This window comes from Monopterus albus, unplaced genomic scaffold (assembly GCF_001952655.1).
Source record: "Monopterus albus unplaced genomic scaffold, M_albus_1.0 scaffold129.1, whole genome shotgun sequence".
Taxonomy (NCBI): Eukaryota; Metazoa; Chordata; class Actinopteri; order Synbranchiformes; family Synbranchidae; genus Monopterus; species Monopterus albus.
This window is the reverse complement of record NW_018128009.1, coordinates 780,940-804,517: the sequence shown is the minus strand read 5'-3', so window position 1 is coordinate 804,517 and position 23,578 is coordinate 780,940. Positions and strand designations below refer to the sequence as shown.

Below are 23,578 nucleotides of genomic sequence, written 5' to 3'. Positions count from 1 at the left end.
CCCAGGCCCCGTGTGGTCCCCCCCCTCGTCTCTGGGTATATTAACCTATTGCTGACCCAGATTATGGTTCCTGGCTCAGCAGCATAGTCTGTAGAGGACAAGGGTGTATAAAATGTCTTTTTGAAGTTGTCACCTTCTCTGTAGCTCATTACAGAAACCTGTCCTAAGATCAGCTCTTACCAGTAGTTTGTCAGGCAAGAGCCAAAGTGAAGAGACTACCTTCTCTCCTCCCTCAGGCATAATGTTTAGACTTTCAACAGTGAAGAACATTTTGCTTAACAGGTTTTAATCTGCTTACTAATGCTGTTTATTTTAGTTTTGTGTGTTTTGTTATTGTTAATCATTAATAACTCATTTTTGTCATGTGACACACTTTAAAATTTAAACACAAGACAGTGATACTGAATTAAATTTAATTCAAAACCAACAGTACATAATATAACTGGACTCAACACTGAGTCACCGCATCAGACTACAAAGAATTTAACCACTGAATAAGAGTAGTCAGGTATACAGTGGTAAAAAGTAGAAGGTTTTAGCTGTTCTGCGCAGCTTCAAGGTGTGTATGTATGAGTTATAAAAATATATGAATGTGATGCAGAAACCTGGAACCTCTTTTTCCTTCTCATCTTGCCCACTGTAGAAAAGCTTGCTGAAGCACAGAGACGTTTTGCCACGCTGCAGAATGAGCTGCAATCTTCACTGGATGCACAACGTGAGAGCAATGCTCCGCCCAGCCTGCTGAATCGCAAGACGAGGTTCCACCTGTCACAGGAGGAGCGATGCAAACACCACAACATCAAGGACCTGAAGCTTGCCTTCAGCGAGTTCTACCTCAGTCTCATCCTGCTCCAGAACTACCAGGTTTCACAACACACATGCCTAAATGCATTTCCATTTGAAAGCAAAAAGTTCTTCAGAGAAATTTTAAGAAGTGTGTAAGACAAAAGAAGAAAATGCTTTAGAATAATGACCACCAATATATTCATATAAATATGCATTCTTCCATGTTACAGCTAATGTTTCTTGTGGCCTTTTGTCTATATTAAATGGGCCTTCCAGTCCGTTTGCCTGGTATGGCTGTGACAGTTGTTTCCTTGTTGCTGTCAACAGAATCTGAACTTCACCGGTTTCCGTAAGATCCTGAAGAAACATGACAAGATCCTGGACACTACTCGTGGGGCTGACTGGCGTGTGGCTCACGTGGAGGTGGCACCTTTCTACACCTGCAAGAAGATCACACAGCTCATCTCTGAGACAGAGGTGCTTGCTTATATTGCTTATATGTACACAAATACATACATAAATGCACACTATAATGCAAAGATGTTGGTGGAAAAGAAAGAACATAACTATCCAATAAAAGTTATAACACTGAATGTGATTTTTTTGTTTTGTTTTTGTTTTTGTTGTCTGTTTGTCTAGACTGTGGTGACTGTAGAATTGGAGGGAGGAGATCGTCAGAAGGCCATGAAGAGATTGAGAGTTCCTCCACTGGGGGCAGCTCAGGTCAGACATGCTGTTACTCACACTGCATATACTGTATCTGTTAGTGATATGAGCCTGACCTGTGCTTCCCAAGACTTGGGACTTACAGTGTCTTTAAACATGCAGTTATGAGCTGAAAATGCAGAACAGTGATCAGTTCAATCATGTCAACTCTTTTTCCTCTTCATTTTGTATAAATCATTTTATTTTTAGAGGAAGCCATTGGGCTGCAAACCTTTAGTTATATTTTATGTAAGAACTCAAGAAACTGACTTAGTAAATGTGTGCAAGTATATAAGTGCAGTTTTTTTGTTGCATACATCATTTTCCAAATCCCCAAAATATAAAATTACCCAAGAACAAATTTGGCACTGTGCCTGAGAATGTCTCAGTAAGTCTAATCATTAATCTTACTTGTGCTCTTGTTTTTGATTAGAGGTAAGCAAAGATTAAAAACACAAGGTGAGAAGCTTGTCATGAGAGAGAATGTAAGAGAACCCATATTGATTTTCTAAGTGCCTTTCCACTGTTAGACTGACAGAACATTTTTCAGAAATGATGTAGGCTTGTGGTGCTTTTTGTGCCATATGACGATTCCATTTTGCCTGTAGGAATATGTGTAATAAATATGTTCATGATAGTGAAAGAAGTGGCTTTACTGTATATTGAGATGTAGTCTAAGTTGTAGTTACATGAAGTATGTTTTATCTGATTGGTTCTAGATGCATATGCAGTTGCTGAACTTGTTCGTTTATATAGTAGGTGTCTGTATTAATAGTGTCCTTCTGTGTTGCTCTTCACCTGGTTCAGCCTGCTCTGGCCTGGACAACCTTTCGTGTTGGTCTCTTCTGCGGCTTCTTTATTATTCTTGCCATAGCCTTCATTCTCTCTGGTAAGTACATAAACATTTGAAATCATGCATTGTTAATATCCTTTGTTACATAGTTTTAGGTAGATTGAGATTTATTGAGAGCATGACATGGAGGCTCACCCCCCCACCCACACACACACATATTTATATCAAGCAGACAGTCCAGGGCTAAACAACAGAAAATCCACTGTGTTTATCAGGTGCTGTGTTCATCCGCTTGAAGAACGTGTGGCCTCTTGTGCGGATTTATCGGGGCGGTTTCCTGTTAATCCAGTTCCTTTTCCTGTTGGGCATTAACACTTATGGATGGAGACAGGCTGGAGTCAATCATGTCCTCATCTTCGAGATTGATCCCCGAAACAACCTCTCACACCAACATCTGTTTGAGGTCAGAATGAGGAAATTAATTCAAGCTGTTGTTTCTGTTACTAAATGAGAGTCTGAGTTTTTCTCTGTAGTGAAGGCAGTCAACTTTGTTTTCAACTTTGAGACTGATAACTATGCATTTTTAAGATATGAAATAGGAACAAATGGGATTTTCAGTTAATAGAGTAATCTCTGATCTGTGTAAGACAAGGTGATTTAATTCAGCATAAACAATGCATGTCCTATGTCCACAGGTTTTCATTTACACTTTAAAAATAGCTAAACACAAAGTAATTTGCAATGAATTATTCCATTTCCTTTGTTAATTGTGATTAATGTGTCAAAAGAGCTTTCCATAATGCCAGTCTTTCCTGTTTCTTCTCTCTGTGCTGTAGATTGCTGGTTTCCTGGGTGTGGTATGGTGTCTCAGCATCCTCTCCTGTCTGTACTCAGAGTACACCTACATCCCCACACAGATCAATCCGCTCATCCTTTATGGCTTCATGGTGCTTTTCCTCATCAACCCTTTCAAGACCTGCTACTACAAGTCACGTTTCTGGCTTCTCAAGCTGCTGGTCAGTCGACGCATTTATTAGATTATCTCTCTGAAACTTGTTTGCTATATTTGAAAGAATATATCTGACTGGATGTACTAATGTATCAGACTTTTATATGTTTTATTAGAAATAAACAGCAGCACAGTGTGCCTTTTTGTGAGGGGACATTTCTCATTTATTTGATAATGGGTCACAGAGCGGAGTACAGGAAATGTAGGGAACTAGAGAGGGGGAGACATGGGGGAAATAGAGAGGGGGAGACATGCAACATACAGTAGATCCACAGCTGGACTCAAACCGTAGACACAAACTTGTAGCATGTGTCACAACCACTTAATTATCAGGACGCACCAGCAAGAGCCATCTTTAATGTGAAACCTGTAGTTAGTTGTATTAAAGGTGATGGTGGTTATTTGTATGGATGTACACAGTATAATAGAACACATGGACTCAACCAGTCATTTGTTTTTACACAGAAAAAAGCCAGACCAAAATGTATGTCAGCCTTAATTGTTTTCCTAACTCTAACTTCCTGGAGGCAGAATTGTTTTGACTACATTATCCTCCATATGTGGGATTACAGGTCAGTGAAACAATTTGTGGCTTCTTATTTCTTTTTCCTAGTGTCCATTCCTTTTTATTTTGGTATCATGATCCTAAACCAAACAAAACGTTTCAGAAAGAGAGAACAAAGAGACAATATGAGTTTGTGTGAACCAGTTGTTAGCTGTGTATTTTGCTACTGTATTGTGCTTCTGACACAGTCTGAATATGCCCTGCATTTGTGTGTTTATCTTTCTCACACAATGAATGCATATACTATTCAGAGATCTATCTTAGACCTCATGTTTACAAAACCCTCCTATGTTACCGTGTTCTTTGTCTAAGCTTCAGGGCAGCAGGAGAGAGAGAGAGGGACCGTATGTGTGTGAATGGGTGTACGAGACTGAGGGCAGCGGCTTGAGGGATAATAGGATACAGCCTCGTCTCAGGGGAGGTGGAGGCTGTGACTGTGCAATCATTACAGACATAGATCTATCAGTATGTTGATGCCCTGAGCTCCTCAGTCTCTCCCCCCACTCCCTCCCTGCCTCTCCCCCAGCAGCAGCAAACTCCTCCTCATGTTCTTGTCCTTTCCTTCATAGCTCATCTCTCTTCCACTGGTGTGGTTCCACAATCAGGCTTCAGTCCACAGAATTACAGTGTAAACGAGCTGTTTTTCATTATTGCCAGACCTGTAGCCTCATGGAATAAGGATATATATTAATAATAATATAATAAGAATATCTCTGTAGAAATTTTAGCCTTAATTGAGCAAATAATCTGTTGTTTTCTTTCTAGCAGTGCTATGAAACGTATTCATGTTATATATTAATAATAATACAAAAATAATATCTCTGTAGAAATTTTAGCCTTAATTGAGCAAATAATCTGTTGTTTTCTTTCTAGCAGTGCTATGAAACGTATTCATGTCACTGCTAATTTTCTCTGACAGTAAACACCAGGCAGAAAACAAAGGTTTTATTATAGGACAAACTCCAGAGCTAGCACCTGGATTACTGGTGTTTGCTCAAGAAATGAAAACCTAACCACATGACTGCAATAGTCTTAGCCTTGAGACATCCACAAAGAGTGGATATGAGTGAGATGGCCACTTGATCAATACTGACTTTCACTCACAGTTTAAGTGCAATGTGTAATGAGCTGATATGTTTAAAAAAAAAAAAAAAAAAAAAAAAGAGATCAATATCCTCTGACATTTACAGCGGCAGTACAGTGTGAGGGTTTTGGATCTAAGAGTGGACACGGGTACACAGTCACTCCTGAATGTCAGATGTGGCCGGCGGGAAAACGGTTGAGCAGGGTTGCATCGTTTTACAAAATGTGGTCAATAGCTGAGCTCCTGCCAAAAGTCATATCCCAAATAACATGCACATAGAAGCCAAAGCAAGCCACAAAAGACAGCCAGGTTGAGTGAATAGTGACGCATGCACACAAAGCGTGACTCATTAGTACATTCTGTGGCATGTTGATAAGGTAGTCTGGAGACTTTATCCCTTTGTGTGTTCAGGTAATTAATAGAGGTTATTTCCCTGCTTTAAGCTTCACTACTGAAGTACTGCAACAGTTGCGCACTGGTTAATAGTTGACATCCTACTGTTGAAAGTACATACACAACATCCAAATTCACCGTAATGTCGGGGGCTTGTAGCAGAGAGGGGGGTGTTTTCTGAAATGCATCAAACGTTTAGTTCCTGCTTTATACAAATGAATATTTAAGTGAGATTAGAATAAATATTTTTACAAAAAATGCTTGGTTTTAACTAATTACTGGTCATTTTCCTTTGTTTCTACTTGTCTCTATTTCCAGTTTCGCGTGTTCACTGCACCATTTCACCGGGTGGAGTTTGCAGACTTCTGGCTGGCCGATCAGCTTAACTCTCTGGTGTTTGTTCTGATGGACCTGGAGTATCTCGCCTGTTTCTACATCTTTGAGCTGCAGTGGAGTAACAGCAAGGGCCTGCTGCCCAAGATTATAGGTGAGATATTAATACACATAGTATATATATTCCCCACTCCCCCCACTTTGGAGCAGTCTTATTCCTTCCTTCAAGCTCGGGTCCTCTACCAGAGGCCTGGGAGCTTGAGGGTCCTGCACAGTATCTTAGCTGTTCCTAGGACTGCACTCTTCTGGACAGAGATCTCAGATGTTGTTCCTGGGATCTGTGGGAGCCATTCTCCCAGTTTGGGGGTCACAGCCCCCACTGTTCCTATTACCACAGGGACCACTTGTGCCTTCACCTTCCACATCTTTTCTAGCTCTTCTTTCAGCCCTTGGTATTTCTCAAGCTTCTCGTGTTCCTTCCTTCCTTCCTTCCTTCCTGATGTTGCTATCGCTTGGGATTGCTACATCTATCACTACAGCCTTCTTCTTCTGTTTGTCCACCACTACTATGTCCGGTTGGTTGGCCATTACCAGTTTGTCAGTTTGTATCTATTTCTTTGATTTATTACTTTTGTTAGAGTTTGGTGTATTGCATATTAGGTTTATTGCATGCTAGAATTTCTGCAACCATTAATTGGACATTGTACGTTGTCTTTCAGTCCAGCTTTGTCCAGCCACTGGTAGGATTTTTCAATATCAACCACTTCTTCTATTTGACGGTGGTACATACTGTGCAGAGGTTTGTCCTTCCATGAGGGTTCCTCTCTTCCTTCCCTTGTTCCTCTGGTTTCTGCTGCCTGAGGTGTTCACTAAGCATGTCATCACTCGGGGCCATCTTCCTGATGTATTCATGGATCTTTGTTGTTTCATCCTGGATAGTGGCTCTGACACTCACTAATCCTCGGCCTCCTTCCTTCCACTTAGTGTACAGTCTCAGGATGCTGGACTTTGGGTGAAACCCGCCGTGCATTGTAAGGAGCTTCCTTGTCTTGATGTCAGTGGCCTCTATCTCCTCCTTTGGCCAGCGTATTATGCCAGTGGGGTACCTGATGACCGGCAGGGCATAGGCGTTGATTGCACGGACTTTGTTCTTTCCATTCAGCTGGCTTCTCAGGACTTGCCTTACTCCCTGCAGATATTTGGTGGTTGCTGCTTTTCTTGCGGCCTCTTCATGGTTCCCATTTGCCTGCGGAATCCCAAGGTACTTGTAGCTGCCCTCAACATCTGCTACGTTGCCTTCTGGTAGTACAATCCCCTCTGTTTTACTGGATAACTCAGTGGCTAACACCACTGACTTTGGTATGGAAGGTCGGGGGTCCGAACCCTGGGCGCGGTCAATATCCAGCCTGGGTCCTTAGGCAAGGCCCTTAATGCTACCTGCCTACCTCATGGGTAATGAGGACGTCGCCCGGGTCGACATGGTCCGCGCCAGGTGTTGAGGGACCAGGGCAGCCTGATGTGCTGTGGGCTACTGGACCTTGATATATGTCAAAGTCTGCTGTGTCACAGTTGGTGCAGTGGATGGGCAGAAATATTCACATCACATTTCAAGACAGGAGTGCTCAACTGTCAGGCACAATGTCAACTTAATCTGTCACATTTAGAACCAAAAGACTTGTGTCTTTATATCATGGTGTAACTGATGAAGACAGACACTATGATTACAGCTTTGTTAATACAGTGTCTGCCTTCATCATGATATAAAGACACAAGTCTTTTGGTTCTAAATGTGACAGATTAAGTTGACATTGTGCCTGACAGTTGAGCACTCCTGTCTTGAAATGTGATGTGAATATTTCTGCCCATCCACTGCACCAACCGTGACACAGCAGCCTTCACAAAGCCTATTAACATGAAGCTAATGTGACCCTAACAGTGAAGAGCTTTAATGGGGAGAGAAAGAGAAGACCGTGAGCTCATTAATTTCACTATTTCTTTTCTAGAACCTGTAGACTACATATGCCACAGCTACTCGTACGGCCTGCGCGCCATTATCCAGTGTCTGCCTGCCTGGCTCCGCTTCATCCAGTGCCTGAGGCGTTACCGTGATACCAAGAGGGCTTTTCCGCACCTGGTGAATGCTGGGAAATATTCTACCACCTTCTTCGTCGTCACCTTTGCTGCACTCTACGCAACACACAGAGGTAGGTCACAGGACATAAACACATATGTACACTCAGAGATCTGTTTTATGTGCATTGTACCCCAGGTAGAAGGTTTGATCTGAGGTGAGTAGAAAAGGCAACACAATTGCAGTGATGTAAGAGCCAGCTTTGAATCACAGAGGAATCCAAAAGAGACAGATGTAAGCCTGTCAAACCTGAAAATCTAAAGCAAATTTGTGATGGAAATAAAATTTAAATTGATTCAAAAGCAATTAAAGCATGGCTGTGTTACAGGTGTTTTAGGTGCATGTCAACAACTCACAGGCTTTTGAGCCTTTTGTGTTTGTGTGTTCAGACAGCAGAGGTGACCTTGGTTTTCTTGCCAATGCCTAGAGCTTTATAATGGAAATGGGAAAGGTTTGTCAAACACAGGCATGGATAAACAAATTCAGCTCGCACAATAATGTGTTCAGTCTGAAGGCAGGGTGGGAGGAGAAGTAGCAAAACAGGAAAAGAATGAGAAAGAAAGATCTGTCAGAAACATCACTGGAAGGAGAAAAGCAGAGGGAAAGTGGCTACCATAAAAAGTTAAGTCACTCTCCCACTGACAACTTTACAATTAGCCTGCAATTATTCTGATTCAGAAGCCATATCACAAAAGAGTCCATGTTCAAAGACAGAGTACCCAGGAAAAAAATCCTTTAGCATTCAGCTTGTGTACTTCAACCTGCAGCCTCACATATTTGTCCACATAGTTTGTTTCAAAGCAGATTTTCAGCCATTCATGTATTTAAATTGTTCTCGGATGCCAGTTTATGCATTTTTTTGCCAAAATGTCAGCGATTAAACTTTATCTTCAACCTTTTAAACAGCTAAATGTTATTTCCCAGCTTGACTTTTTTCTTTTCCAGTATAAATTCAAATCAATACACTTGCCTCCTAAGCTGACCACCAGCGATCTGATATTGAATGAACCAGGAAGACAGACAGACAGACAGACAGATGGACACAGCTCAGGAGGAAAAGCATCCATTAAACCATATCCTCCTTCACTTCTGGTCTGAAGCTTGCAGACCCGTAGACTAATGGCCTCTCTTCATGTGTTATTCTGTATGAAGCGGTCTTTCATCCCGCATGATAATGAAGGCTGAGACTGATTGCTGGTTAAGTGAAGGAGGGGGTGGGAGGGCAGACACACACTCGTGGATTGCGAATGGATAATTGAGGAAAACTGCCCGTCATGGAGACAGTTGAAGACTCTCCTGGAGAAATGATTGTTCTGGTATATTTTAAACCTTTGACAAATAAACATGTGCACTGCTGCCAGATTATCCTGCATCCCAATATGAAAATGATGCCTAAACAGCCTCCCAAGCAATAGAAGTGCGAAGTAGCGGTATGAAAAAAGCCTACATCTCTGACACTTGCTGTAGTTTTATTATGTCCCTGCATTACTCAACATCTGTCAGAGAAGACAGCAGGCTGGTGGTGTGTTCACACTGCTGCGTCCAGCTATCAGTCACTATCTGGCAGAGCTCTTGGTGTGTGTGTGTGTGTGTGTGGATGTGTCACCTTCATTGATAACCCGATCACAGCACTGATGCCTACTGCGTGACCTCACCGCCTTTCCGCCTCACTCATTCCCGGAACAGTCCACATTTAGCTCCGGGAAAGCAAAATACTTAATAAATGCAACAAATAAATCAAGGGTTTCCCTGTAGAGGACTGAGAGGTATTCAGTGTCCAGTGCTTCCATTTGCTGATCCGCAACTGTTAAATTAGGAGTCGGGGTCTCCTCTCTGGTGTATATGGGTCAAACTGTGATGCTGTTTCTGGAAAGAAAGTCCAAAGGCTTTTTAAAAAAACAATGTGGCTATGTTGTGGCCATCTGGGATTTGAGGTTGAATCATTTTTGATGCTGTGCAGCAAACGGAGCAGATTTCTGCCCTCAGAGTTCAGTTCAGTGCGGTGAATGCATGCTATCATGAACCTGTAATATCAGCAGATGCTCAGAGGCCTGTAACCAGAGACATAATGGAGGATTTGCTGGTTTAGGCAGTTCCCAAATGCTGTAAGATATGGTCTGAGAGCGTCACAATAAAGCTGATGGTTTACTCAGGATCAATACAGGCTCGGCTTTATGTACTGTAGAGTAGGTTGAGGCTAACTGCTGTTTTAAATACAGGGACGTTACAGGCCTAATGCTGATTTATAACCCATGAGATTTATATCATGGGCATTCAAAGATATGAGGACATGATGTTGCATGGTCAGAAGGAAAAACCCAAGCCTCTAATAGACAGGCAAAGTTGTTTGGATCGGAAAATAACTAAATGCATGGTGTAATTTACAAAATGAGAGATCATGATTGAGGAAAGATGAGGTGTGTGCCAAGTCAGTACACAAAGGATTTTAAAGATACCCCCCGACCTGTAGTATCCACATTAAATACTCCAGCCAAAATAACTCTGACCATGAGTCCTGCTGGTCTCTGTGAGAGGTTGACTGTGGTGCTAAAGGTCAAGCTCCTGTGAAGGATGAGTACATTTAGAGCTGATAAAGTACAGAGGGGGAGGTAAAATGAAAGATGGAGGGAGGAAAGACGTAATGGAGAAAACACAAAAGCAGCTGAGGGAGGTGAGGAAAGGGACATGAAAGGGATTCTCAGACTTAACAGACGCAAAACACAAATAGTGGTAGGAAGAGGAGAGAAGAGGGAGAAATGTGTAATTACCAACCCAGCGCTCAAAACGTGTCTGCTGGATTCTGCTGGAATATCGATGAGCCCAGAGCTGACAGCTTTTATAACTTTATTTCATGTCCTGACCCCATGGTTCAGTATCACGAAGGGAATAGCAACACACACACACACACACACACACACACACAGACACTCTCGCCGTCAAACCAGTGAAGATAACACATGCTGCTCTCAGTCAGATCTTTCTGCCTGAACTCTAATTCACCCGCTAAGGCCAAACAGACTCCCATTACAGCTAATATATTCACATCTGGAGCCAGGCACAAACCATCAGTTATGAGGGTGCATCCTCTGTGCATGTGAATAGGACACAGCAGTGGTGGAGGAAATATTCAGATCCTTTACCTAAACAGAAGTACTGATTGTTTTTGCTCTAAACCTGTTTCCTTCAGTGGGGCTCTTGCATAGAATGAACCTGCTGAAGTGCTGTCTTTAATAGCATTTAATCTCCTGGGTGCCTGTAGACAACAATGCTGTGTGTGTGTGTGTGTGTGTGTGTGTACACGACAGACTACAAGCAATTGAGTGTGTGACAGAAGCCAGTGACCACCGTTGGCCTCGACTGAGCATCTGATCAATGTCCATCTCACTGTGTTTAACCTCTTAATGGCCCAGTGGCTAACCAGGCTAGCGGAGAAAAACATCAGCCTTAACAGGAACTGAGGGGTTAAATACACTTTACAGGCCGAGTAAATCACATCTGTGGGCATTCTCCAGTGAAGAGAGTCTATTGGCCAAGACTAAGTTAAATCTACGGCTGGGAAATCTCAGTGTGGCCATAGGGACTCCTCCTGTCCCATCGCTCAGCTGAAGACGCAAACGGCACAATAGATGCAGCAGTTACCGGAGCAGCGCAGCAGTAACTCTGTTAGAAATGTCCCCGGTGTCTCACTGGCTGCTAGTAGGAACAAGCAGTGACTATGACAAATAGGAGCGAGCCTGGTCTCTGTGTGGTGGCTGCTGCCTCTGTCTGTGTGAGCCACTGTGTTAGGCCACTGGGTGCTGATTTATACATCAGTGCTCACTGACAAGCGAATCACATCCACAGCAATCCTGCATAGACACACGGGTGCAGCTTAGATCACACAGTTCATCAAACACCTGTAAACTAGCTTGGAGCATGTTGCATTGACTGTGGGGAGTTTGGCACCGTTGTCATTATAACCAACGTGCACTTATCACAGTCTGCTCTGTTTTGTTATGACAACATTAGTCAGGATATAATAAAGTGCAACAAAAATGGAACACAAGCAGAACTCATCAGAAAAGGAAACTTGGTGAGCTAATAGTTTTCAAAGAAACTGGATTTGTACATGGAAAAAGAGATGATCCCATGGAGCAACAGTTCATCATGGTTAACAACACAAGTACATTCAATGTACAGTAGCTGCTTGTCCTTTAGAGAAGCCTGTACATTGACTTCACAAACAAAGTAGTCTTTAATTGGATAATAGAAAAATCACACTGTTTGGGTTGTGACATGTATTCTTCTCTACATGCTTCTACAGCAAAACAGAAGTACTGATTACTTGTCATGGAATCAAACATTAAATGAACATTAAATGTCAACAATTATGATATTCTGTCATTCATTTATCAGTACAAAATAAAAAAAAGACAGTAATTTATGGTTCCAAAACGACAGCACTATTGTACTGGACACAATGTTTCTGGTTCTGTATGTAGCATTAGTAATAACGTCCAACCTTGAAGGTTAGTTTCAGAATAGTTTCTATTTATAGTGACAATAAGAGCCATAATAAAACTGTGACTACTGTTGAATGAGTTATTGCTTTAGCCAGTCCTTGAAAAAAAGAGAATTAGTGGAAGGTTATGAAATAAGTGAAGAAATCTTAGTGCAGTCCTGAAGAACAGAGGAAGCTAAACTGTTATAACTACCTTGGTACATAATATGTATATGTATATACCGGTATGTTGTATATTTTTATCAATCATTGATAGTGTATTCCTCACAGGAGGGCTCCCTCTAGTGGTGACTGTATTAATGCAAAGTACTGATAACTCCAGGGAGGCGGACTTTATAAAGCTTCTTTGTTTAAAAAAAACAAATGCATGATCTCCTTTTGTGTCAGATCCGAACCAGTCATGAAAACGTCTTGAATGTAGTCATCTGACATCGGTTGTTTTTATGTGTCGAATTCAGAACAGAAACATACGGACGCCGACATGTTCTTCTACCTGCTGATCGTGTTCTCGATCATCAGCTCTCTGTACACACTGATCTGGGATTTGCGCATGGACTGGGGTCTGTTTGACCGTGGAGCCGGAGAAAACACTTTCCTCAGAGAAGAAATTGTTTACCCCCACAAGGTAGAACCTGATATTATACACACACACACACACACACACACACACGCTGTTGCTTTAATCTTGTCTTTCCTGTGTGCAGGCCTACTACTACTGTGCCATTGTAGAAGATGTGATCCTGCGCTTTGCCTGGACAACCCAAATCTCCCTGGCGACCATGAACAAGATCTACTCTGTGGGCGACATCATTGCCACTGTGCTTGCTCCTCTTGAGGTCTTCAGGTGGGTCCCAGTAACATGACAAACAGTTTTATGTGAAATCTACAACACAATAATGTGTTCAAAGAGAAGAGGGATCTGAATACTTTCTGAAGCCACTGTAATAACAGACAATGGAGATACATTTTTCTAGATGTTGTACAACATGTGCCTGCATGCCACACAACGCCATAAGCACCAGCAGTGATCTCTAAAACATTAGTGTCATTCTGTTTAACCATCTTTCTGCAGGCGTTTTGTGTGGAACTTCTTCCGTCTGGAAAACGAGCACCTGAATAACTGTGGTGAGTTTCGTGCGGTGAGGGATATCTCTGTGGCACCGCTCAACGCTGATGACCAGACGCTGCTAGAGCAGATGATGGACCAGGAGGATGGTGTCCGGAACCGCTCAGGCAAGAGGACCTGGAAGAGGTCCTACAGCCTGTCACTCCGACGCCCCCTGCTGTCAACCACTCAGTAAGGAGAAACACAGACCCTATATACTCACACACTTCTCTGTTAATTAGATTTAAAAAGACTGAAGAGGAGGAAGATACAAATAACTGAAGATAAATATATGGGTAATAATATGAAACAATCAAGGATTGTTTACATCTCTCTTCTTGTTTCCATTTTCTTAAAAGGTGGCATTACTACATTAACACACAGGGTACATCCCAATTCTCTTATAAGCCCCATTGTTTCCCTCACTTCCATCTTTTCCTTGTGTCTTAGTCCTGTCCATGTAAAATATGAGGAAAACATGAGGAGAAAGGACTTGAGGAAACGCATTATTAACGACATGGGACATCCTTTCCTCCTCCATCTGAAGTGCCCAGTCACTGATTTCTAATAAAGGGGCGTATCAGAAAACAAAAAACTTCCATGAAGGACGATCTCGTGTTTCCTCCAGCGGCCTAGTCTCTCTTCAGTCCTCAGAGCCGATATAAGGACTTGGAACATCCTATGTCCTCGGTCGAACAGAACGAATTTCAGGTCGACCAAGGATGTTAGAACAATCTTATGAGAGACATGAGATGTACCCATAGTGTCTGTTTGAACTCTGAATTCTAGATAGAAAATACCAAAAAGGAAATGAAGCACCTGGACTTCTTGTTTTCACAGTTCACTTACCATTTATCAAGCTGGAGACGGACACCTAGTGTCTGACTTCAAGAAGTGTTAGAGACCAAACAACTTGAAAGCTGAATCACATGATCAGTTTTTTTTTTTCAAAAGTCACACAAGGTAAAAGGTATCATAGACACCCCCCACCCTCCTAAAAAAAAAACATCACAAAGGCAGCTGTGAGGATCTGACGATAATGTAAATGTTGAAATGTTACATTAAAAACATTTTGCCAAATAACTTTTTTGTAATGCTTTTTTGTTTTTCTAGATCAAAAAAGGATACAAAGGTGCTAATTGAAGACACGGATGACGAGGCCTTCAGCTGAGTTCACAACGTCAACATGTACACACACAAATACACACAGGCACACTATACTTATAAGGACCTCGTTCGCTAATGCCCAGCCTCGGCTCTATCCCTCAGTCCAAACCTTTTAAATCGGTGAGGCCCATCAGTCCGGACTCACTTTGGAGAATTTACCTCATTTTTACCTCTTTGCGAGTACGATTGGTCTTTATAAGTATAGAAGTACACACTGACCCACAAACAGATAAACCTGCTGAAGCACAAACAACATATTGCTACAGACGTCAAGGGAAATCTCCTGCACACAGCTGGCAACACAGACCACACTGCCCTGGGATTGTCCTCTTCTTTTTTAAACAGACGTTTTTAGTATGTGTAGTTTACTTTGAGATATTTCTGTTTCTTTAGATTTTTCTTTACTTTTTTCTGGACTTATTTAGGAAAAGCTACATAAGTCGGCTACAGACGACTCTTTACACCTATTTTTAACAACAGTAGGATCAACAGGGAGAAGACGGCCAATCAAAAGACTGCATTTTAATCAATAGAAACCTGAGGAAGGACTTGACACACATCACAGCATATCAGATCAAATCAACTGGTTTCAACTTGTTGATTCTTTTTATACTCTATTGTTTTTGTTGTTTGTTTTTTTTTGTCAAATCACAGCCCTGGAGGCACTTGCAGGAAATGTGCATTTAATACACAAAACATGAAAACTTGTACACAAAAGGGATGTTTTGATTCAAACATTTCTAATTTGTGAAGTTGCTTTGTAATATATTTTAATATATTTGGATGTGCATTATTATAGTTGTTTAGTACTTCTACATATTGTTTATACTAGTGAGACTAGTTTGAGCACCCACACAATGATTGTTAATGTGTTTTATAATATTTGTAATGTTTTTCTTGGTTAGACTTTTAATAAGATCATAGTGATGCCCAACCTGACGTTGGAGCAAAATTGACTTGTGAATCATCACATGTATTGTGATTGTGTCATGTTAACTTAGTGACTATGTGTATGTGCTTTAACCACCAAAGCTTTGCTATGAACGTGTCAGTGGCTAGTGCAGCTTTGTTCAAGGTAACCAGAGCCAAAAATGTAATTTTTAAGATTGGAGTGCTGTTGTTTTATTTTCTTGGGCTGTTTTGGCAGGTATAGTAGGTTCTGTATTGTTTGGAAATCCCAGTTGTATGAACGGAATTAGTGGTATCACTGTCAACACTTGTTTACCTTATGATCAGAGGCATGACTATATTTGCCAGTTGTTGTCAAACTGGGAACAGGACCAGGGGTTAAAATGTGCAGCACTGTAGATACTGGTTGAATCCGAGTCAGAGAGACTTTCTTCAAACAGCAGCATGACAGGTAAATTGCAAAATACAGCTGGTCTTTGATTGGGAAAAAAGAAAAACAAGCTATACCTATCAAGCAAACATATTTGTCATGAACTCAGTATGAAAAGGTCTATAGTAGGCTCATGTTTACTGTCAACATCTCAGGGGAGCAGTTTGTGTGTATAACCTTTGCACTTTGGACACAGTTTAACTTTTAACACACTGGAATCACAACTTTTAAGAGACATTTGTGAAAAGAAACATGCACTTTGTGTTCTAGATAACTTGATTGCAGTAAGATTCAAGTTGTATCCTAATGTCAGTTCTTGTTTTTGAGTGCAGGGTGTGACACGAAGTGTTGGAGAACCATTGAGCACAGGTGCAATGTAACACATGGTGACCGCACCAGGGCGCTGCTGGATGATCAGGCCCCCTGACGAGGACTCAGTGTTGCCAGATTGGGCAGTTTTACTTTTTAAGTAATTGTGCCGGTAAATATTGTTTTGGGTGGCTTGTGATCATTTAAGCTACAGTGTGTAGCATCGTGCTGGTTTCCCCCAATGACAAGTTAAATTAGGCTAGATCCAGTGAGTCAGGCATTTTTTTTAACATTTGGATTGACATTATTATAAAACAGAAGGCACTAGGATGAAAACCTGGACTACTTCTGTGAGGACTGGTTGGGTTTGAGGCTCTGATTGAGCTTATGCTCGTATCTATAATCCCCAAGATTTTTCACAGCTGCTATCCTGCTCTAGGCCATATTCAGCATCGATGTCTGTTTGTTTGTATCAAACGTTCTTTTGTTTCTTTTAGCATTTTTCTGAGTTCACATGCTATGATTTGATATTTCAAATGTAGACCGAGTTCCACCAACCAGGACAAACATGCAGTACATCTAACATCGATTAGCCTCTTTGTCTTGTTCTCAAACCACCAGCTCATGCTTGAAGAGCTGCTGGTGTTGCTGCTGGTTGTCAAACAGTGCTAACTTTAATGCTGTGTGAGTGTGTTTCACTTCCTCTTCCTGTTTGACCTTGTCACTCAGCTCTCCACTCTGCTGTTCCTCCCTGTGGCTACACTGTGTCAAAGCCCAGAGACACAGTCCTGTCCTGTTTCTTCTATACTTCAGTTCTTTTTCCTATAGAGTGAGGAGCTCCTGTGTGCAATGCTAGAAAGTAAAAATACACTGGACACATGCCATAACTGCAGACACACATGCACATGGACATCCTGCATTGCCTCTCTCGTGTCAGAGAGCACAACGCTACAGCAGACACTTTGTAAAATGGCTCTGTTGTCTTGTCTGCATGCTGCTTTTGTTTTACATTGTATATAGATCTTAATTTATTTGATATGTGTATCGGCAATCGTTGCAACCACTGTGACAATTGATGTCATATGTTGCCATTTTTGCTCCAAGGCAAGCAGTATTTTCTAGGTGATTACAATCCTGCACTTTTTCCATGTGTAAATCTGTTAAAAATGTGTTCATATAAAATTAGGGAAAAAATCCACAGCAATGGAAAATGTGATTAGTTGTCTTCTTGTTTGATTACTTAAGGCTTCATCATCTCTGCAGGGAGGAGGGGGTTTCCTGTGTCCTGAAGCTGTGATACTGTTTGTACATTTGTGAAATGTGCATGAAAATACTGTAGACATTGCATCTGTTCTTGTGACATGCCCTGCAGACAGAAGTACTTTTACTATTTATTGTAACGGGGTGCAGGAATAGACCCCGGTCCAGAGAGATGCTGTTAAACTGAGCCCAGATCTGTCTAAGCTTATCTCACAAACAGATCTGGACCCGTTTTTGCTCACTGGAAGCATTTAGGGTTTCTGGGTGAAGAAACAAAATGTCGTAGTGAGTCTGTTCACAGATGTTTTGTACGGTTCATGTTCAAGGAGGTGGTGGTGATGGTGAAAAGCCCCGACCTCCCATTTTTCTCATGGGTGAAAACCACAGATGTTTGTTTTCACTTTTGCTGTAAGCTTGATACGTGTGCACCCGCCCTCTCTCGATGTTGTTCGTACCTAAATGTGATAGTACCTGTAGTTTGGTAGATGGATGCTCTACTTTGATAAGATACAAAAAAAATTATAGAATAAATACTATGTGGCTAAATGTGATTTTAAGAAACAAAGGAAAATGTCATAGTCTGAATCATTCTCCCTGACTTCCTTTTACAGAGTAGTTTGTACATGTCAAATGTATAACACTGTTCTATGATGGTATTTGTATTTCTGTATACACTTTGGTGATCCTGTCATATCTGGGTTTTATAAACCATGGTTATTTTTAAAACTCGCTCTGCCTCTTGACTCTATTGAATTTTTAAGTGTTGCAACCTACTCTGACCTGTTGGTTTCTTGCAGTCTCCAGTGGGCCTGGTTTTAGTGAAGGTCTTCATCGTTCCTGGTGCGGTTTTGATGCACTTCAATAAGTACTGGTACACACACACACACACCTATTTCTCTAACACCCTTGTTTACTGTGGGGGTTTGTTTCATCTTGTCCGTGGGTTCTGCTGGGTTCACAAAGTTAAATTTGGGACTTTCTTAATACCACATAGATTAATTTTATACCCATTTTATAATCGTACATCATGGAAGAGGATTAGGGCTACCAAAACAGAAAAACTTCCTCGAAGTCATACTTTAAACTCACACTTCAGACTTAGTTTTTCTCAGAATTCTGAGAAAACGTCTGAATGACTTTAAAGCTGACTTAAAAAAATTTACAATTCTGAGATTAAAGTCAGATTTAATAATAACGAACTCAAGTTTTGTGTCCCTCATCCTCTTCCATACATAGCAGCCAAGGTATGAAAAATCCTGAAGGGTTGATATGGCCTACAAATACATCACATTTTTGTCAGTACTTCTCAGCAGTATGTAATAATTCCCAATGATGTAATTAAACCTGGACCCTGTTTAGCAGCGGATGAGTCGATTAACCAATTGAAAGTGAAATGCAGAGAAACTGAAAGAGATAACTATGTACACTCAGTTTCATCGTTAGTCACTCATTACCCCTTTAAATAAACATGCAGCCTAGTGATTAAACACAAAGTTGCAGGTCCTGACAAGATTTAGTTCTTGACGAGGCTGACACCATCTAAAAAGAGGTTAAGGAAGTTGTCCAAAAGCACTGGCAGCTTTAAGAGATGATGGGGTTTTTTTCCCCCTTGATCCTGGTGGGCAGAGAGAGTCCGACACCATTAGGTTCAGCGTGCCAACTAGCAAAAATTTGTCATCCTGAAAATCTCACTTTTTGGCAAAGAACAAGCTGTTGCACAGTCAAACACTTTGTGACAAACGATCCAAGAAACCCTTAAGTCTTTTTTTCCTTTTTTAAGAGAAAGCATCAGCTAAAACGTTAAACATTTGACAAAACCGTCTCACAACGTCCATTTAGTAGCTGTTCTGGAGCTTTCAATTGTACGTATTCCTCAGCAGTTGGAGATTGCCTAAATACACAGTCATTTACTCATTTTGTGCAACATAGACAAGACCAAAAACTGAAATCTGAACATCTACATGACAAAAATCCATGTGCTGTGGAACACCAGGTGCTTTGAAAAGCTTTAGCATAGCTACTAATGGGCTTTGTGGTGCACTAAATACATCAGGAAGGAATGTATAAAATGAAATGCAATCTAGCACAACAGCTGCGCATCCGCGTCCTACAAACAAAGAAAAACAACCTAATTGTAGATTTAAGGAACAAATTATTCAGTTTAAAAATCACTGCCAAATTATTGATTCATCATTTGAGCTCTAATTTAGTTTTAGGTAAGGCTTGTGTTGGTTTAACTCTAGTTTCACATGCAGTCACTGCTGATCAAGCCAACAAACAACCTGCCAGTCAATGTCTAAGAAGGTCACAACTAGGTTGTTTATTTTATAACTGATACAGGATAAATGTTATACATTCTATTTTAACACTGATATTTTGCTTTTATTTTCAATGTCAGTATGCAAAACAGACTATGCAAAGTAAGTATTTGGTGAAATCGTGAATATAATACATAATTTGACTGTTTCATCAATATTAAACCAATTAACTTTTAAGGACTCCTTGTTCCTCTGGTGAAACTTGTTTAGCTACAACACAAAAAAGGAAAAATACAAAAAAAAAAATTCTAAACATCAAGAGTTGGCTGACAGCAAACACTGTAAAGAACCACATGATCAACTCGTGTAGATGCATATAAACTACAGGATCCCTGTTGTACATATGCACATACAGTAATAATGCTGTTACTAGAGTTGTAGAGCCTGTACGGGGCATACAAACAGACAAAATGAAGAGAAAAGGATACACACGCATACACGTTTACCATGATCTCTCCATATAAACACGCTTAAACCAACCAACAAGCAAGCAGAAGGCTCTCTGGCTTTAGAAGCTAAAAACTACACTTAAAAAAAAAAAAAAAGACAAACACATTCACATTTCTTCAACAAAGTCCATGATCTCGTAACTTCTTGCTGATCAACCGTCTCTGTCCGTTGGTCAGTACAACTTTTAGTGCCACCAGAAAAAGCTAGAATGAGGATGAGCTCCGTTTGTGCCATTGTGTCCAACAGTTCGCTCTCACTGTCTGCTGCGGTGTCCTGTCCCCCCACTGCACACTCATTCACTCGCTCGCTGTTTCTTCATCCACGAGTGAGACTGAATGAGTGAACGTGTTGTGGAGGAAGGTGGAGAAGTCAATGTCTGTGTTTAGTGTGAGTGTCCTGAAGTCCATGCATTTACCTGCGTGTGTCTGTGTGCGTACTGCATGTCCAGCTCTACGGTGACGCTGGGGCTTTGCTACCGCTGTAATGAACTTGATATCTGTTGACCGTCTGCCCTTTCACCTCCAGCGACAGGCAGGTAGTCTTGCAGGGGATCATGTCCTCTTCCTCCTCGCCCATTAGCCAATTCTGCACGGAGCGTTCAGCTGAGGCCATAACATGATTGGACAGCCAGCCCTGGTGCCACTTGTCAAAGCGCTCATGCTGGCTCGCTGCCACTCTGTGCTGCGACTGTGGAGCCAGAAGAAACACTTTCAGAGCTTCATCTATCAGACAGCAAACAGGATTTACTGTGAAGAAAAACTGCACAACTGGAAACTAATGTCTGAAGTGAAATACAGACTCCACTCTACCTTCCTGGCCTTGACCAGCGCTCCTCGGCGATACATGTAATCCTCGGAGTTCATGACAAACACCATCTTGTGAGTATTGAGTTTAAATCGACAGTCCAGGCTCCCAGCGTTCTCCACACCCAGCTGGCGGTGCCACTCTCTCCTGCAGCGCATCGCCTCCACCTGCCGCACCTGCCATCGACGGAAACGCCGCAGGTTCCTACGGGAACAGACATTAGTCTTAAAAAAAAAATTGTGGTTTGATTACAATTTTGATGACAAACAGATCTTTACAGATCACTAAAGTCACATGTGGGAACAAATTTTAACAAGATTGTCTGTAGCTAATGATGCAAAAGTAAAAAATGAGCCTAAAAGAAAACGGGCCATTTACTAGTCAGACATCCTCAACTAGTGATTTTTTAATATTAAATGCCACTGATAACCGTGCACTGGACCAAAAATGCCACCTAAAATAAATGATTTTTAAATGTACACTGAGATACAAGTATATTAGTAGATCCTTAAAATTTCATGCAACAACAACCGGCTCTGTACTAAATTTCCTGTGACACAGTGTCATTAGGTTCTTAGAGAATGTCGGACATGATTCCACTCTGTTTTTGGTGGCGGTGTACTAATCTAATTATGTGCCACAATGATTTTGTCACAGAAAATGCAAAATCTTAGTCTTAAATTGTATTTTTAATGACCTCAGTGCCAAATGTGTGCAAAGGAACAAACTTTCTTCCGTTTATTTACTGAATGTCCTGTGCTAAAAGTGTTTCACTGTTGGCAAAATATGTAAAACGAGTGGTAAAGCAGTAAGAAGCCAAGAAAGATCGGTTTCAAGTGCATAGCTGGTCTGGTTGTGTCCGAGTTCTCACACAAATATATTAAGTTGGGGACTGGAGCACAGCGCACTGAGCTTATTTATATACATGTTATGTTTCTTGTAAGGTTTAATTTAAAGAAATACTAAACTGTTGATGTTTACAAAAGTTTGTAATAAAAGACAAATCATTTTATGGTGGATTTTTTTTCTCCTTACTGTACTGAAAGTGAACTGAACCATGACTTTAAAACCAAGGTAAGTACTGCACTGTGATTTCTGTGTACCATTACACCCCTAGTAGAAATAGTGTCAAACCTGGGCAGAAACACAGGTTTGAAGAAGTAGCCCTCTGCCTGAGAGCACAAACTGGACTCTGTTCCTACAAACTGCTCCATGTAGCTCGACAAGCACTGAAGGGGGAAGAGAGCACAGACAGAGCAGGTTCCATTGTGTTTAACCTCCGATTATTCTGTGTGGGAAAACAAATATTTCAAATGGTTTGTAAATGTGCGTTTACCTGTACATCCAGTGGGTCGTCAGCCTGGGCCTCCTCAGTGTCCAGCAGCTCAATGGTCATAGTCACATGACCCTTGTTTTGGATAAACATCACCTGACACACAAAATGCAAAGAGAGAAATCTGGTGTTGTACTAGTGTCCAAATGAAAACAGACAAGCAGGGCCCAGTCATGAGGGTAAAAGCTGCAAGTAACTAAAGCAATAGTGCTGAACATTTCCTGTAAAAATAAACGAGTTGTGAAAGAAAATGACGTAGAAGCCATTTTTCTCCCGTCATGATCATTAGTCCTCAAAACACTCCGTGTACTTTGCTTTCTTGGTTATGTTTAGTGTTCTGAGAATGTTTTACCATCCTCTAAAATTACTGAACATGTGTAAACAGCATATTTCTGAAGCAGAGAAAGCTGAGCTTACACTGCTTCAAACGGCAGCAAAATGACAGGGCCATGTCTACGCTCTGCTATGGTCAGCAGGACTGCACGCTCACCTTGAAGCAGTTCTCCTCAGCCATGACTCTCTCAGCCTTCCACTGGTAGCTCGTCTCCCAGGCAGCTCGGACACACTGTGAGGACAAGTTCCCCCCCGCTGCCCCCCGCTTCCTCTCAGCCAGGTACAGATCAACCACCTGCAGACACACCTCATCACTCACCAGGTGCTGCAGCTGCAGACAAAGAAAGCAGAAGGTGAGAAAGCGACAGGGGACAGATGTGAAAGCACGTTAGAAGATTTGGGGAAGGCCTCTGCTTACCTGCCGAATTATGTTGTGGATGACCTTGTCAATGGTAAAGCCAATGTAGGCGTGGATGGTGAACATCTCTCTCAGGGTGTCTTCATACTGTGTGGAGTCCAGGTTGCCATCCAGCAGACTGCGGACCATGTCCAGGAAGGCCGGGTAATACTCCTCCAACTCCACCTCACCTTAGGAAGAAAGGGATGTCACATCTGTTACAAGACCACATCATTACAAGTCATCGGTGTGGACAGGACTGGGACACCAGTTCACACCTCTAGTGTGAATAAAAGAACATTCAAATGCAGTTTCTGACCAGGAGCAGTGATCAGTGTAAGCATCCATCCATCCATCCATTTTCCTCCGCTTATCCGGGACCGGGTCGCGGGGGCAGCAGTCTAAGCAAAGATGCCCAGACTTCCCTTTCTCCAGACACTTCCTCCAGCTCCTCCGAGGGAAT

The 23,578-nt window shown here is 41.6% G+C and overlaps 2 protein-coding genes across 3 annotated transcripts in view; one reads left to right on the top strand and one right to left on the bottom strand.

Moving 5' to 3' along the window:
• xpr1a (xenotropic and polytropic retrovirus receptor 1a) overlaps nt 1–17,895 on the top strand; it is a 65,147-nt gene extending 47,252 nt beyond the window's left edge. For both annotated transcript variants that reach the window (XM_020612954.1, XM_020612953.1), the window contains exons 5-16: nt 644–864; nt 1,114–1,263; nt 1,426–1,509; nt 2,299–2,380; nt 2,560–2,747; nt 3,121–3,300; nt 5,654–5,822; nt 7,672–7,872; nt 12,759–12,925; nt 13,005–13,144; nt 13,373–13,597; nt 14,519–17,895. In XM_020612954.1, the coding sequence (XP_020468610.1) occupies nt 644–864; nt 1,114–1,263; nt 1,426–1,509; nt 2,299–2,380; nt 2,560–2,747; nt 3,121–3,300; nt 5,654–5,822; nt 7,672–7,872; nt 12,759–12,925; nt 13,005–13,144; nt 13,373–13,597; nt 14,519–14,576 (1,865 nt within the window). In that variant the 3' untranslated portion in view covers nt 14,577–17,895. The remainder of the gene's footprint in view (nt 1–643; nt 865–1,113; nt 1,264–1,425; nt 1,510–2,298; nt 2,381–2,559; nt 2,748–3,120; nt 3,301–5,653; nt 5,823–7,671; nt 7,873–12,758; nt 12,926–13,004; nt 13,145–13,372; nt 13,598–14,518) is intronic.
• A 1,016-nt stretch (nt 17,896–18,911) lies between these two features.
• The window catches only part of sin3b (SIN3 transcription regulator family member B), a 19,369-nt gene continuing 14,702 nt past the window's right edge, over nt 18,912–23,578 (bottom strand). The window contains exons 14-19 of the mRNA XM_020612979.1: nt 23,137–23,306; nt 22,876–23,049; nt 22,389–22,481; nt 22,187–22,281; nt 21,058–21,256; nt 18,912–20,935 (exon numbers count right to left, since the gene is read on the bottom strand). Of these exons, the coding sequence (XP_020468635.1) occupies nt 20,699–20,935; nt 21,058–21,256; nt 22,187–22,281; nt 22,389–22,481; nt 22,876–23,049; nt 23,137–23,306 (968 nt within the window). The 3' untranslated portion in view covers nt 18,912–20,698. The remainder of the gene's footprint in view (nt 20,936–21,057; nt 21,257–22,186; nt 22,282–22,388; nt 22,482–22,875; nt 23,050–23,136; nt 23,307–23,578) is intronic.